The sequence below is a fragment of the Oncorhynchus mykiss genome, chromosome 12 (assembly GCF_057628025.1).
Source record: "Oncorhynchus mykiss isolate SJ-2025 chromosome 12, ASM5762802v1, whole genome shotgun sequence".
NCBI classification, from domain to species: domain Eukaryota; kingdom Metazoa; phylum Chordata; class Actinopteri; order Salmoniformes; family Salmonidae; genus Oncorhynchus; species Oncorhynchus mykiss.
Window position 1 is genome coordinate 17,196,540 of NC_143033.1, and position 15,961 is coordinate 17,212,500.

General features: G+C 43.3%; 1 protein-coding gene across 1 annotated transcript in view; it reads right to left on the bottom strand.

Annotated features, from left to right (window-relative positions):
* Positions 1 to 475: 475 nt before the first annotated feature.
* LOC110537061 (ADAM metallopeptidase with thrombospondin type 1 motif, 6) overlaps positions 476 to 15,961 on the bottom strand; it is a 130,587-nt gene continuing 115,101 nt past the window's right edge. The window contains exons 22-25 of the mRNA XM_036937044.2: positions 11,468 to 11,672; positions 11,112 to 11,288; positions 3,303 to 3,459; positions 476 to 602 (exon numbers count right to left, since the gene is read on the bottom strand). Of these exons, the coding sequence (XP_036792939.2) occupies positions 493 to 602; positions 3,303 to 3,459; positions 11,112 to 11,288; positions 11,468 to 11,672 (649 nt within the window). The 3' untranslated portion in view covers positions 476 to 492. The remainder of the gene's footprint in view (positions 603 to 3,302; positions 3,460 to 11,111; positions 11,289 to 11,467; positions 11,673 to 15,961) is intronic.

Below are 15,961 nucleotides of genomic sequence, written 5' to 3' on the forward strand. Positions count from 1 at the left end.
CATAGTACCATTACACCCCCCCATCCACTCTTCAGCTACACTCCCTCCTCCTCTCCCCTCTCCTCCCCTCCAGTGGCTATTCCTTCCATCCCTCCTCCTCTCCCCTCTCCTCCCCTCCAGTGGCTATTCCTTCCATCCCTCCTTCCCTGTGGTGATTCTGCTCTATGTGTGATGTGTCCAGCACTTTGGATTAAAAAACAACTACAAAAAACAATAACAACAAACAGATGACAATAAAATAATAAAAATAATATTAATATTATTATTATAATAAAAATAACATCAGTAACAACAATCCTCTAAGGTTCCCACTTCACAGAAGTGACAGTAATAAAGGTGTGTGTCAGCGTGTCTGCTGAGCAGTGGTTAGGTTTCCACGGTGATGGGGAGGGGGCAGGGGGTGTTTTCACTCTGCCCGTTGCCTGTGTGTCTCTTTCTCCTCCAGCTCCCTCTGTTCCTCTCCTTATTTCTCTCGTTCTCTCTCTGTGTGGGTCAGCGTTCTTGGCACGTCTTGCAGCACATCTGTCTGAAGTACGCACGGCCACAGAACTTGAACTTCAGCACCAGTGGGCAATATGCCACTTTGTTTACGTCTTTGCATTCTGGAGAGAAAAATACGAAAATTACACAGGAAATAAAGGAAAGAAGAAGAAGTGGAAGTGGATGTCTATTAACCACCTGGGCTTGTGTTTGTGTGTGTGTGTGTGTGTGTGTGTGTGTGTTTGTGTGTGTGTGTGTGTGTGTGTGTGTGTGTGTGTGTGTGTGTGTGTGTTTGTGTGTGTGTTTGTGTGTATGTGTGTGTGTGTGTGTGTGTGTGTGTGTGTGTGTGTGTGTGTGTGTGTGTGTGTGTGTGTGTGTGTGTGTGTGTGTGTGTGTGTGTGTGTGTGTGTGTGTGTGTGTGTGTGTGTGTGTGTGTGTGTGTGTGTGTGTGTGTGTGTGTGTGTGTGTGTTTGTGTCTGTGTGTGTATGCGTGAGTGTGTGTGTGTGCTGATGTGCGTGTCCATGTTGTAATATTGCTGTTCTGTTAAAATGTATTAAACTCTTTCTAGACCAGTACGTGTCAACCTCCGTCCGGAGCACTGGCACCAGTCCCACAGATAGTTGTCTGACGCCTATTTAGTCAGTTCTCAGCTGTTAGTTTTAATATAAGCAGCCCTCCGGGCACGTCCCTGGAACAAAAAAGGTTGAGCAACTGTGGACTACTGCAAGTTTCTGTTGTCTCGGACAACGACCGGCCCATAATACATTTTCTGATAATGGGCCTCTGTACGCCTATGTAGATATTCCATAAAAAATCACCTGTTTCCAGCTACAATAGTCATCCACAACATTAACAATGTCTACACTGTATTTCTGATCAATTTGATGTTATTTTAATGGCCTAAACATTTGCTTTTCTTTCAAAAACAAGGTCATCTCTAAGTGGCCCCAAACTTTGAAACGGTAATTGTCTTTGGATGACATAGTGTACATAAACAGATATGTATTGGTGGTATTTACAGTGTTGTCTGTTCCACCGGCTGCCCTTTTCTCATGATAACGGGCCACACATCTTGCTGCTGTGATGCACATTGTGGTATTTTGCCTAAAAGATATGGCAGTTTATCAGTGTTGGATTTGTTTTCAAATTCTTTGTGGATCTGTGTAATCTGAGGGTAATATGTGTCTCTAATATGGTCATACATTTGGCAGGAGGTTAGGAAGTGCAGCTCAGTTTCCACCTCATTTTTTGGGCAGTGAGCACATAGCCTGTCAACTCTTGAGAGCCAGGTCTGCCTACGGCGGCTTTTCTCAATAGTAAGGCTATGCTCACGGAATCTGTACATACTCAAAGATTTGTAAAATGTTGGGTCAGTCACAGTGTACTCGTTACCACTGTGTACTCTCTGTTTAGGGCCAGGTAGCATTTCAAGTTGCTCAGTTTTTTGGTTGATTCTTTCCAGTGTGCCAAATTATTATCTTTTTGTTTTCTCATAATTTGGTTGTGTTGCTGTCCTGGGGCTCTGTGGAGTCTGTTTATGTTGGTGAACAGAGCCCCAGATACTGGTGGAATGTGTGGGCATCACTTCCTTTTAGGTGGTTGTAGAATGTTACAGCTCTTTTCTGGATTTTGATAACTAATTCTGCTCTGCATGCATTGTTTGGGGTTTCGCGTTGTACACAAAGTATTATTTTGCAGAATGCTGCATGCAGTTTAAATTGGGTGTTTGTCCCATTTTGTAAATTACTGGTTAGTGAGTGGACCCGGGACCTCACAACTATAAAGGGCAATGGGTTTTTATAACTGATTAAAGTATTTTTTTGCCAGATCCTAATTGGGATGTCAAGTTTTATGTTCCTTTTGATGTCATAGAAGGCTGTTCTTGCCTTGTCTCTCAGATCGTTACCTGCGGTGTTGATGTTTTGGCCAAGGTAGGTATAATTCTTGGTGTGCTCTCGGGCAACAGCGTCTAGAAAGAATGTGTATTTGTTGTCCTGGCAACTGGACCTTTTTTTAATCTCTCTCTCTCTCTGTCTGTCTCTGTCGCTGTCTCTCTCCCTCTTTTTATCCCCCCCTCTGCGTGCTATACGTTTATGTAAGGAGAACACACCATACCAAAGGAACGTCTGGAATTATCGGACTTCAAATGAGTGGTGCGCACGTTTGTCAAATCAAATCAAATCAACTGTATTTATATAGCCCTTCGTACATCAGCTGATATCTCAAACTGTTGTACAGAAACCCAGCCTAAAACCCCAAACAGCAAGCAATGCAGGTGTAGAAGCACGTCAATCCTTTGGGCCCTCTCTTCTGAGGACTATCATTTGTGTTTTCTAAGCTCTTACTGTTACCGGTTTTGTGCAAACATTTGATTTATCAATTCAGGTTGGTCTAGTAAAACTAAGAAAGACATTCAAAATCATAAGCAACCCTCACGCTGCTGTCTGTCTGTCTCTCCGTCTGTCTGTACGGGACAATTAGCCGTTAGCGTCTCCACACACCCTGCTCTCCCTACCGGTTCCATTCAGCTCGATCGACGTGTGGGCTGGGCCTGTCTCTATGCATCCTAACACACATCTGTCATAGCATGGAGAGGATGGAGGGTCCAGGCTGCTCTGACCAGCAGACAGCTCAACCTCACTGGGAAGATGAATGCGTTCTGTAAGAGCTGTGTCATCCCAACGGCTGAATGGAGCTGAGATGGAACTCTGGTATAGGGATGGCTGGATCGTTGTGAGGGTTCTGTGTGTGTTTGTATGTGTGCCTGTGTGGTGTGTTTGTGTGTGGGTGCCAGTATGCTTGCATACGTTTCTGTACTCACCGTCTCCGTTAGCGATGGGCGTGGAGCCACACTTGCTCTCACACTGCTGCATGTTGGGGGGTCTGAGGGCCTCGGGACAGTCACTGGAGGGCTGGCCTGTGTAGGAGAGACACTGCACTGTCCGCATCTGCTGGCCCAGCCCACACTGCGCTGAACACTGTGGTGAAACACACACACACTATTAACCACCCCGCACCAGACACTGACCACATAAACACTATTAACCACCCTGCACCAGACACTGAACCACATAAACACTATTAACCACCCTGCACCAGACACTGACCACATAAACACTATTAACCACCCTGCACCAGACACTGAACCACATAAACACTATTAACCACCCTGCACCAAACACTAAACCACATAAACACTATTAACCACCCTGCACCAGACACTGACCACATAAACACTATTAATCACCCTGTACCAAACACTGAACCACATAAACACTATTAACCACCCTGCACCAGACACTGAACCACATAAACACTATTAATCACCCTGCACCAAACACTAAACCACATAAACACTATTAACCACCCTGCACCAAACACTGAACCACACACACACTATTAACCACCCCGCACCAGACACTGACCACATAAACACTATTAACCACCCTGCACCAAACACTAAACCACATAAACACTATTAACCACCCTGCACCAGACACTGAACCACATAAACACTATTAACCACCCTGCACCAAACACTAAACCACATAAACACTATTAACCACCCTGCACCAGACACTGAACCACATAAACACTATTAACCACCCTGCACCAAACACTAAACCACATAAACACTATTAACCACCCTGCACCAAACACTGAACAACACACACACTATTAACCACCCCGCACCAGACACTGACCACATAAACACTATTAACCACCCTGCACCAGACACTGAACCACATGAACACTATTAACCACCCTGCACCAAACACTGAACCACATAAACACTATTAACCACCCTGCACCAAACACTAAACCACATAAACACCATTAACCACCCTGCACCAGACACTGAACCACATAAACACTATTAACCACCCTGCACCAAACACTAAACCACATAAACACTATTAACCACCCTGCACCAGACACTGAACCACATAAACACTATTAACCACCCTGCACCAAACACTAAACCACATAAACACCATTAACCACCCTGCACCAGACACTGAACCACATAAACACTATTAACCACCCTGCACCAAACACTAAACCACATAAACACTATTAACCACCCTGCACCAGACACTGAACCACATAAACACTATTAACCACCCTGCACCAAACACTAAACCACATAAACACCATTAACCACCCTGCACCAGACACTGAACCACATAAACACTATTAACCACCCTGCACCAAACACTGAACCACATAAACACTATTAATCACCCTGCACCAGACACTGAACCTCATAAACACTATTAACCACCCTGCATCAAACACTGACCACATAAACACCATTAACCACCCTGCATCAAACACTAAACCACATAAACACTATTAACCACCCTGCACCAGACACTGAACCACATAAACACTATTAACCACCCTGCACCAAACACTAAACCACATAAACACTATTAACCACCCTGCACCAGACACTGAACCACATAAACACTATTAACCACCCTGCACCAAACACTAAACCACATAAACACCATTAACCACCCTGCACCAGACACTGAACCACATAAACACTATTAACCACCCTGCACCAAACACTGAACCACATAAACACTATTAATCACCCTGCACCAGACACTGAACCTCATAAACACTATTAACCACCCTGCATCAAACACTGACCACATAAACACCATTAACCACCCTGCATCAAACACTAAACCACATAAACACTATTAACCACCCTGCACCAGACACTGAACCACATAAACACTATTAATCACCCTGTACCAAACACTGAACCACATAAACACTATTAATCACCCTGCACCAAACACTGAACCACATAAACACTATTAACCACCCTGCACCAGACACTGAACCACATAAACACTATTAACCACCCTGCACCAGACACTGAACCACATAAACACTATTAACCACCCTGCACCAGACACTGAACCACATAAACACTATTAACCACCCTGCACCAGACACTGAACCACATAAACACTATTAACCACCCTGCACCAGACACTGAACCACATAAACACTATTAATCACCCTGCACCAAACACTAAACCACATAAACACTATTAACCACCCTGCACCAAACACTAAACCACATAAACACTATTAACCACCCTGCACCAGACACTGAACCACATAAAAACTATTAACCACCCTGCACCAGACACTGAACCACACACACACTATTAACCACCCTGCACCAGACACTGACCACATAAACACTATTAACCACCCTGCATCAAACACTGAACCACACACACACTATTAACCACCCTGCACCAGACACTGACCACATAAACACTATTAACCACCCTGCACCAGACACTGAACCACATAAACACTATTAACCACCCTGCACCAGACACTGACCACATAAACACTATTAATCACCCTGCACCAAACACTGAACCACATAAACACTATTAACCACCCTGCACCAGACACTGACCACATAAACATTATTAATCACCCTGCACCAGACACTGACCACATAAACACTATTAATCACCCTGCATCAAACACTGAACCAGATAAACACTATTAACCACCCTGCACCAGACACTGAACCACACACACACTATTAACCACCCTGCACCAGACACTGAACCACACACACACTATTAACCACCCTGCACCAGACACTGAACCACATAAACACTATTAACCACCCTGCATCAAACATTGACCACATAAACACTATTAACCACCCTGCACCAGACACTGACCACATAAACACTATTAACCACCCTGCACCAGACACTGAACCAGATAAACACTATTAACCACCCTGCACCAGACACTGAACCACATAAACACTATTAACCACCCTGCATCAAACACTGACCACATAAACACTATTAACCACCCTGCACCAGACACTGACCACATAAACACTATTAATCACCCTGCACCAGACACTGAACCACATAAACACTATTAACCACCCTGCACCAGACACTGACCACATAAACACTATTAATCACCCTGCACCAGACACTGAACCACATAAACACTATTAACCACCCTGCACCAAACACTGAACCACATAAACACTATTAATCACCCTGCACCAAACACTGAACCACATAAACACTATTAACCACCCTGCACCAAACACTGAACCACATAAACACTATTAACCACCCTGCACCAGACACTGAACCACATAAACACTATTAACCACCCTGCACCAGACACTGACCACATAAACACTATTAACCACCCTGTACCAAACACTGAACCACACACACACTATTAACCACCCTGCATCAAACACTGAACCAGATAAACACTATTAACCACCCTGCACCAGACACTGAACCACATAAACACTATTAACCACCCTGCACCAAACACTAAACCACATAAACACTATTAACCACCCTGCACCAGACACTGAACCACATAAACACTATTAACCACCCTGCACCAGACACTGAACCACATAAACACTATTAACCACCCTGCACCAGACACTGAACCACATAAACACTATTAATCACCCTGCATCAAACACTGAACCACATAAACACCATTAACCACCCTGCACCAGACACTGAACCACATAAACACTATTAATCACCCTGCACCAGACACTGACCCACATAAACACTATTAACCACCCTGCACCAGACACTGACCACATAAACACTATTAATCACCCTGTACCAGACACTGAACCACATAAACACTATTAACCACCCTGCACCAGACACTGAACCACATAAACACTATTAACCACCCTGCACCAGACACTGAACCACATAAACACTATTAACCACCCTGCACCAGACACTGAACCACATAAACACTATTAACCACCCTGCACCAAACACTGAACCACATAAACACTATTAATCACCCTGTACCAGACACTGACCACATAAACACTATTAATCACCCTGTACAAAACACTGAACCACATAAACACTATTAACCACCCTGCACCAGACACTGACCACATAAACACTATTAATCACCCTGCATCAAACACTGAACCACATAAACACTATTAACCACCCTGCACCAAACACTGAACCACATAAACACTATTAACCACCCTGCACCAGACACTGAACCACATAAACACCATTAACCACCCTGCACCAAACACTGAACCACATAAACACTATTAACCACCCTGCACCAAACACTGAACCACATAAACACTATTAACCACCCTGCACCAGACACTGAACCAGATAAACACTATTAACCACCCTGCACCAGACACTGACCACATAAACACTATTAATCACCCTGTACCAGACACTGAACCACATAAACACTATTAACCACCCTGCACCAAACACTGAACCACATAAACACTATTAATCACCCTGCACCAAACACTGAACCACATAAACACTATTAATCACCCTGTACCAAACACTGAACCACATAAACACTATTAATCACCCTGCACCAGACACTGAACCACATAAACACTATTAATCACCCTGCACCAGACAATGAACCACATAAACACTATTAACCACCCTGCACCAGACACTGAACCACATAAACACTATTAATCACATACTTCATTCAAAAGACACAGACATATTTATTACCCCTCAGCACAGCCACACTGTTAAAACTCCTACCCACTACATGTGTTAGAACTTAGAGTAACTGAGTCACTGAGTCAGTCAAACAGCACTTCTCCTGGCTGTGTCATTCTGATGACGTCCTGTATGGGCCAAGCCAAGCCAAGCCTAGCCTGAGTTTGCAGATTCTCACTGCCCCTGTTTTACTTTCCCAGCAGACACTCAACAGTTCTGTCTAATCACTAGGGATAATGTAGCTTATCCTATGAGAGAGAGAAAGAGAGAAAGAGAGAGAGAGAGAGAGAGAGAGAGAGAGAGAGAGAGAGAGAGATGGAGAGAGATGAAAGAGAGATGAGCGAGATGGAGAGAGATGAAAGAGAGATGAAATAGAGAGAGAGAGAGATTGAGCAAGAGATGGAGATGAGAGAGATGAAAGAGAGAGAGAGAGAGAGAGAGAGCGAGAGATGGAGATAAGAGAGAAAGATGGAAATGAGAGAGATAGAGAGAGATGAAAGAGAGAGAGAGAGATCGAGCAAGAGATGGAGATGAGAGAGAGAGAGAGATCGAGCGAGACATGGAGATGAGAGAGAGAGAGAGATGGAGATGAGAGAGATGAAAGAGAGAGAGAGAGATGGAGATGAGAGAGATAAAGAGAGATGAAAGAGAGAGATGAAAGAGAGAGAGATAGAGATGAGAGAGATATAACTATAATTAACATGCATTAATGGGAGAGGGCAGAACTGGTGGGTTCTCCTTCCTCACAGAGAGGCCTTAGTGTGTGTGTGTGTGTGTGTGTGTGTGTGTCTTCTGTTCAGGCCAGTTGAACCTGGTATGACCTGGGAAGAAGGTAATAGTAATTCTTTAATGGGAATCAGTGAGACTGCAGTCTGCTGGACTACATTAGAAGAGAGAGGTGGTAGCTACCAGCTAGAGACACAAGAGAACATGTTGCAGTTCGTTGTTACAGTTCGTTGCATCAGCTAGGAATATGTAGTCAATTACATCAGCTAGGAATATGTAGTCAATTACATCAGCTAGGAATATGTAGTCAATTACATCAGCTAGGAATATGTAGTCAATTACATCAGCTAGGAATATGTAGTCAATTACATCAGCTAGGAATATGTAGTCAATTACATCAGCTAGGAATATGTAGTCAATTACATCAGCTAGGAATATGTAGTCAATTACATCAGCTAGGAATATGTAGTCAATTACATCAGCTAGGAATATGTAGTCAATTACATCAGCTAGGAATATGTAGTCAATTACATCAGCTAGGAATATGTAGTCAATTACATCAGCTAGGAATATGTAGTCAATTACATCAGCTAGGAATATGTAGTCAATTACATCAACTAGGAATATGTAGTCAATTACATCAGCTAGGAATATGTAGTCAATTACATCAGCTAGGAATATGTAGTCAATTACATCAGCTAGGAATATGTAGTCAATTACATCAGCTAGGAATATGTAGTCAATTACATCAGCTAGGAATATGTAGTCAATTACATCAGCTAGGAATATGTAGTCAATTACATCAGCTAGGAATATGTAGTCAATTACATCAGCTAGGAATATGTAGTCAATTACATCAGCTAGGAATATGTAGTCAATTACATCAGCTAGGAATATGTAGTCAATTACATCAGCTAGGAATATGTAGTCAATTACATCAGCTAGGAATATGTAGTCAATTACATCAGCTAGGAATATGTAGTCAATTACATCAGCTAGGAATATGTAGTCAATTACGTCAACTAGGAATATGTAGTCAATTACACCAGCTAGGAATATGTAGTCAATTACATCAGCTAGGAATATGTAGTCAATTACATCAGCTAGGAATATGTAGTCAATTACATCAGCTAGGAATATGTAGTCAATTACATCAACTAGGAATATGTAGTCAATTACATCAGCTAGGAATATGTAGTCAATGTAGTCAGTTATCAGTGCAACTCAACAGTTCTCCTGTCTATGTTATTCTCTGTATCGTAGTAGTTCTGTCTGTAACATACTAGTCATATTACAGAAAGAGTTTCTCTGGTCACGTTCTCTAGTAGACTTTACGGACACTTCTAGATATACCTGGATGTTATTTAGTGGCCTTGTTGTGGGATTGCAGTGGTGGACTTTGTTGTGGTAGTAAAGTGGGGGTTAGAGGTCAGACTCCAGAGGTTAGAGGTCATGGGCTATGGTTCAAGGTTCTAATGGCAACCATATGTACGCTCACACACAAACAACAACATCCGGTGCCCCAACTTCATTCAGAAGGCCGGGGGCTCTATTCAATCCGTATTGTGGAAGTTCAGCGCCAAAGCCCAATTGTATTTTAAAGGCAATTCTCCCGTGTGGCTGGAGAACCCATTCACGGTAAACGCTGCATTTGTCGGCTCAATCTGAAATGTATAGCAAACACTTCAGCGATACATATTGAATTGAGCCAATGGCTGATAACCTCTCTGTGGCCCGTCAAAGGACAGGGTCAGTATCAGTGGGGCCTAATACACACCAGAAACACCAGTTTTAAGTCTGTTTGGATTAAGGACTTTCTCACGCACTGGCCAAGGAGATGTCTGTCTCTCTCTCTCTCTCCCTCTCCCTCTCCCTGTCTCTCTCTCCCTCTCTCTCTCTCTCTCTAATTTGGAGGGGATGACATGCAGGCTGGGATGTGAGGCTCCACAGAGCCTGATCTGAAGGGAAGGTAAGCCTGGTGGCCCGGTGGGCACAGAGGTCAGACACAAGTTGATGGGATGGCTGAGACCTGACTGGAGCCGCGGTACTCAATCACACACACACACACACACCGGCATGCACTAAAGCACAGGCAGGCAGACTGGTTGGACAGGCGCATGTGATCAGCACTAGGGACACCAGTTTATGATCAGAGTGTAAATTCTGTTGACTGTTCACCAAAACAGGATGTGGTGTCTGTTCATCTTACAACAGTTCATTTTAATTGCCTTTACAAAAATGTTGTTGTTTTGATATCCCCATGTCAAGACATATCAAAGCAATGAAAAGTGAAAGGAAGCAATGATTTCTGAAGGGGGGAACAATCGTACCTGTCCCCATTCACCTAGGATCCATCTGGGTGGTGGACAGTGTCCCAGACTGCAGCGGGTCCTGATGGGGGGCTTGTTGTGGCCGGGACAGTGGGCGGGGGGGAAGGTCTTGGTCAGGTTGCTGCTCTTACACAGCACGATGCGGTGCTTGAACCCAGGGCCACATCTGGGTGTACACTGGGGGACAGAAGGAACAACACACAAGCTCAATAAAACTATTCAACTTATTCTAGGTCTCTATTGAAACCACTGCTGTAACTCAAAGTGATTCCAGTTGAAAGAAGCGGTTAAAATGACAACATTATGTTTTTCCTGCTGGGACGTCAACAAGTGAAAAGGGGTAGTTCTTCTCTCACCTCTGACCAATCCAGAGTGACCCACTGAGGGGGGCAGGACTGGTTGTTGCAGGCTTCTCGTTCTATTGGTCGGTGCGTCAGACAGTGGCTGTCCTCCAGGGTCTCCTCCTCGGCAGGCCCCATTTTCCTGATACAGAGAACCGTCCGTGTCCGTATCCCGCCATCACACGTCTTCCCACAGGCCGACCAGTCCCCGATAAACCACCTACAACAACACAACCACACAATGGTGTAAAGTACTTAAGTAAAAATAGTTTAAAGTACTACTTAAGTCGTTTTTATGGGTATCTGTACCCTACAACACCTTTTACTTTTACATCACTACATTCCTAAAGAAAATAATGTACTTTTTACTCCATATATTTTCTCTGACACCTAAAAGTACTCTTTACATTTTAAATGCTTAGCAGGACATGAAAATGGTCCCATTCATGCACTTATCAAGAGAACATCCCTGGTCATCTCTACTGCCTCTGATCTGGTGGACTCACTAAACATGAACACTTTGTTTGTAAATGAGTGTTAAAATGTTTAAGTGTGCCCATGGCCATCCTTAAATAAAATATTTGCTTAATATAAGGAATGTGAAATTATTTATACTTTTACATTTACTTTTGATACTTAAGTATATATATATATTTTTTAAAATTTGATTTCACCTTTATTTAATCAGGTAGGCCAGTTGAGAACAAGTTCTCATTTACAACCTGGCCAAGATAAAGCAAAGCAGTGCGACACAAACAACAACACAGAGTTACACATGGAATAAACAAACATACAGTCAATAACATTATAGAAAAGTCTATACACCGTGTGTGCAAATGAAGTAAGATTAGGGAGGTAAGGCAGTAAATAGGCCATGGTGGCGGAATAATTACAACTTAGCAATTTAAACACTGGAGTGATAGATGTGCAGAAGATGAATGTGCAATTAGAGATACCGTGGTGCAAAGGAGAAAAAAAAATAACAATATGGTGATGAGGTAGTTCGATGGGCTATTTACAGATGGGCTATGTACAGGTGCAATGATCTGTAAGCTGCTCTGACAGCTGATGCTTAAAGTTAGTGAGGGAGATATGAGTTTCCAGCTTCAGTGATTTTTGCAGTTCGCTCCAGTCATTGGCAGGAGAGAAATGGAAGGAAAGGCGGCCAAAGGAGGAATTGACTTTGGGGGTGACCAGTGAAATATACCTGCTGGAGCGCGTGCTACGGGTGGGTGCTGCTATGTTGACCAGTGAGCTGAGATAAGGCGAAGCCTTACCTAGCAAAGACTTATAGATGACCTGGAGCCAGTGGGTTTTGCGACAAATATGAAGCGAGGGCCAGCCAACAAGAGCATACAGGTCGCAGTGGTGGGTAGTATACGGGGCTTTGGTGACAAAACGGATGGCATTGTGATAGACTGCATCCAATTTGCTGAGTAGAGTGTTGGAGGCTACTTTGTAAATAATATCGGCAAAGTCAAGGGTCGGTAGGATAGTCCGTTTTTCGAGGGTATGTTTGACGGCATGAGTGAAGGATGCTTTGTTGCAAAATAGGAAGTTGATTCTAGACTTCATTTTGGATTGGAGATGCTTAATGTGAGTCTGGAAGGAGAGTTTACAGTCTAACCAGACACCTAGGTATTTGTTGTTGTCCACATATTCTAAGTCAGAACCGTCCAGAGTAGTGATGCTAGATGGGCGGGCAGGTGTCGGCAGCGATCTGTTGAAGAGCATGCATTTAGTTTTACTTGCATTTAAGAGCAGTTGGAGGCCACGGAAGGAGTGTTGTATGACATTGAAGCTCGTATGGAGGTTAGTTAACACAGTGTCCAAAGAAGGGCCAGATGTATACAAAATGGTGTCGTCTGCGTAGAGGTGGATCAGAAAATCAACAGCAGCAAGAGCGACATCATTTATGTATACAGAGAAAAGAGTCGGCCCGAGAATTGAACCCTGTGGCACCCCCATAGAGACTGCCAGAGGTCAGATTGCCTAGCGGAGAAGGTACGGTGGGATTCAAAATGGTCGGTGATCTGTTTCTTAACTTGGCTTGCGAAGACCTTAGATAGACAGGGTAGGATAGATATCGGTCTGTAACAGTTTGGGTCTAGGGTGTCTCCCCCTTTGAAGAGGGGGATGACCGCAGCAGCTTTCCAATCTTCGGGGATCTCAGACGATACGAAAGAGAGGTTGAACAGGCTAGTAATAGGGGTTGCAACATTTGCGGCGGATAATTTTAGAAAGAGAGGGTCCAGATTTTGCAGCTCTTTTAGAACATCAGCAATCTGGATTTGGGTGAAGGAGAAATGGGGGAGGCTTGGGCAAGTTGCTGTGGGGGGTGCAGAGCTGTTGACCGGGGTAGGGGTAGCCAGGTGGAAAGCATGGCCAGCCGTAGAAAAATGCTTACGGAAATTCTCAATTATCGTGGATTTAAAAACAAATACTTTTACTCAAGTAGTATTTTACTGGGTGACTTTCACTTTTACTTGAGTCATTTTCTATTAAGATATCTTTACTTTTACTCAAGTATGACAATTGGGTACTTTTTCCACCACTGCAACCACATTGGAACAACGATTTAACCACAATGAACTGTCCCTTTAACTTAGCTATTGGAACCATATGGATCAGATCATTATTCATACGGCTGACAGTACTATACAGTTGATATAAATTGCATATTGTTTCAGGTGTACACTGAGTGCACAAAACATTAGGAGCAACATCCTAATATTGAGTTGCACCCCCTTTTGCCCCCAGGACAGCCTCAATTCGTCGGGGCTTGTCTCTATAAGGTGTCTAAAGCATGGCACAGGGATTCTGGCCCATGTTGACTACAATGCTTCCAACAGTTGTGTCAAATTGGCTGGATGTCCTTTGGGTGGTGGACCTTTCTTGATACACACAGGAAACTGTTGCGCATGAAAAACCCAGAAGTGTTGCATTTCTTGACACACTCAAACCGGTGCACCTGACACCTACTACCAAACCCCGTTCAAAGGCACTTAAATATTTTGTCTTGTCCATTCACCCTCTGGATGGCACACATACACAATCCATGTCTCAATTGTCTCAAGGCTTAAAAATCATTCTTTAACCTGTCTCCTCCCCTTCATCTACACTGATTGAAATGGATATAACATCAATAAGGGATCATAGCTTTCACCTGTATTCACCAGGTCAGTCTATGTCATGGAAAGAGCAGGTGTTCCTAATGTTTTGGACACACAGTGTGTATTCTGTATTAAATAAGAGTGTTTTCTTGTATATATACCAAGACTAATTCATCACACAGCTACAGGGTCGTCTCCAGGGTCGTCTCCAGGGTCGCTCTTAGGCTCTGGAACTCCCTCTCTCCAGCCATCTGTGACCCCCCCCACCCCCGCTCTATTTATTCATGTTTTTGTTTCGTCTGATGTTGTTGTTTTTGTTTTATTTTCACAAGCTACTTTGTGTCTTTGAAAAGCTTTGTATAAGTCACATGTAAAATATTATTATTATTATTACTATTATTAGTATTATTACTACAATCAACACAGACATATAGACTGTGAGCCGTTACAGCCCTGAATCCATTTCACATCATCTACAGGAATGTATCCTAAATGAACAATGTCTCCCAATATCTGGGTTGCCAACAATCATGTTTACACGCTCATGTTGAGACAGTACTGTGAACACTATGTTTGCGTTCCTGATTGAAAAATCACAGCATGTGTTTGTTGCAGTTCAGTTTGATACTGCAATGGACAACAAGGGATTGTCTGAGATTCTGAGAAGAGTAGAAAGGAGTCCACTAACTAGCTGAATACACATAGAAAGTGGCCCTTAATGAAGTGAGTTGATAAATTCAAAGATAACTGTCTTGGACATTGGGTGAAGCCAGGAACAGCTTAAGACCAGAACTTCACATCGGTTCATTACAGATGCCCATCTAATGGTAATGACTCACTCATATACACCCCTATATACACACACACCACTATTGGCAGACGGCTTCAGCCCATTGGCCAACAGTATTTAATCCCTTCACCTTATTGGCCAACTATTTTTAATCCATTCAGCCTATTGGCCAACATAATTTAATCCCTTCAACCCATTGGCCAACAGTAATTAATCCCTTCAGCCTATTGGCCAACTGTTTTTAATCCATTCAGCCTATTGGCTAACAGAATTTAATCCATTCAGCCCATTGGCCAACATAATTTAATCCCTCTTTTTCCAATGGAACATCTGAGACATGATTGAACTCTGTCTGACCGTTCCCCCAGCCCTCGCAAAGAAGCTAAGCACATTTGGCCACAACACACACACACCTACACACTAAGGCCTCTCTGTGAGGAAGGAAAACCCACCAGTTCCGCCCTCTCCCATAGCAACAATTCACCTGGTCATAATAATTACAGAAAGAAGAGTTACCATGCCAACAACTTAATTCCACAGAATGCTTTCTCAACCAATGGCCTGATAAACGTCTGTGCATGTAGAATGTTCATTCTACTTCTATGC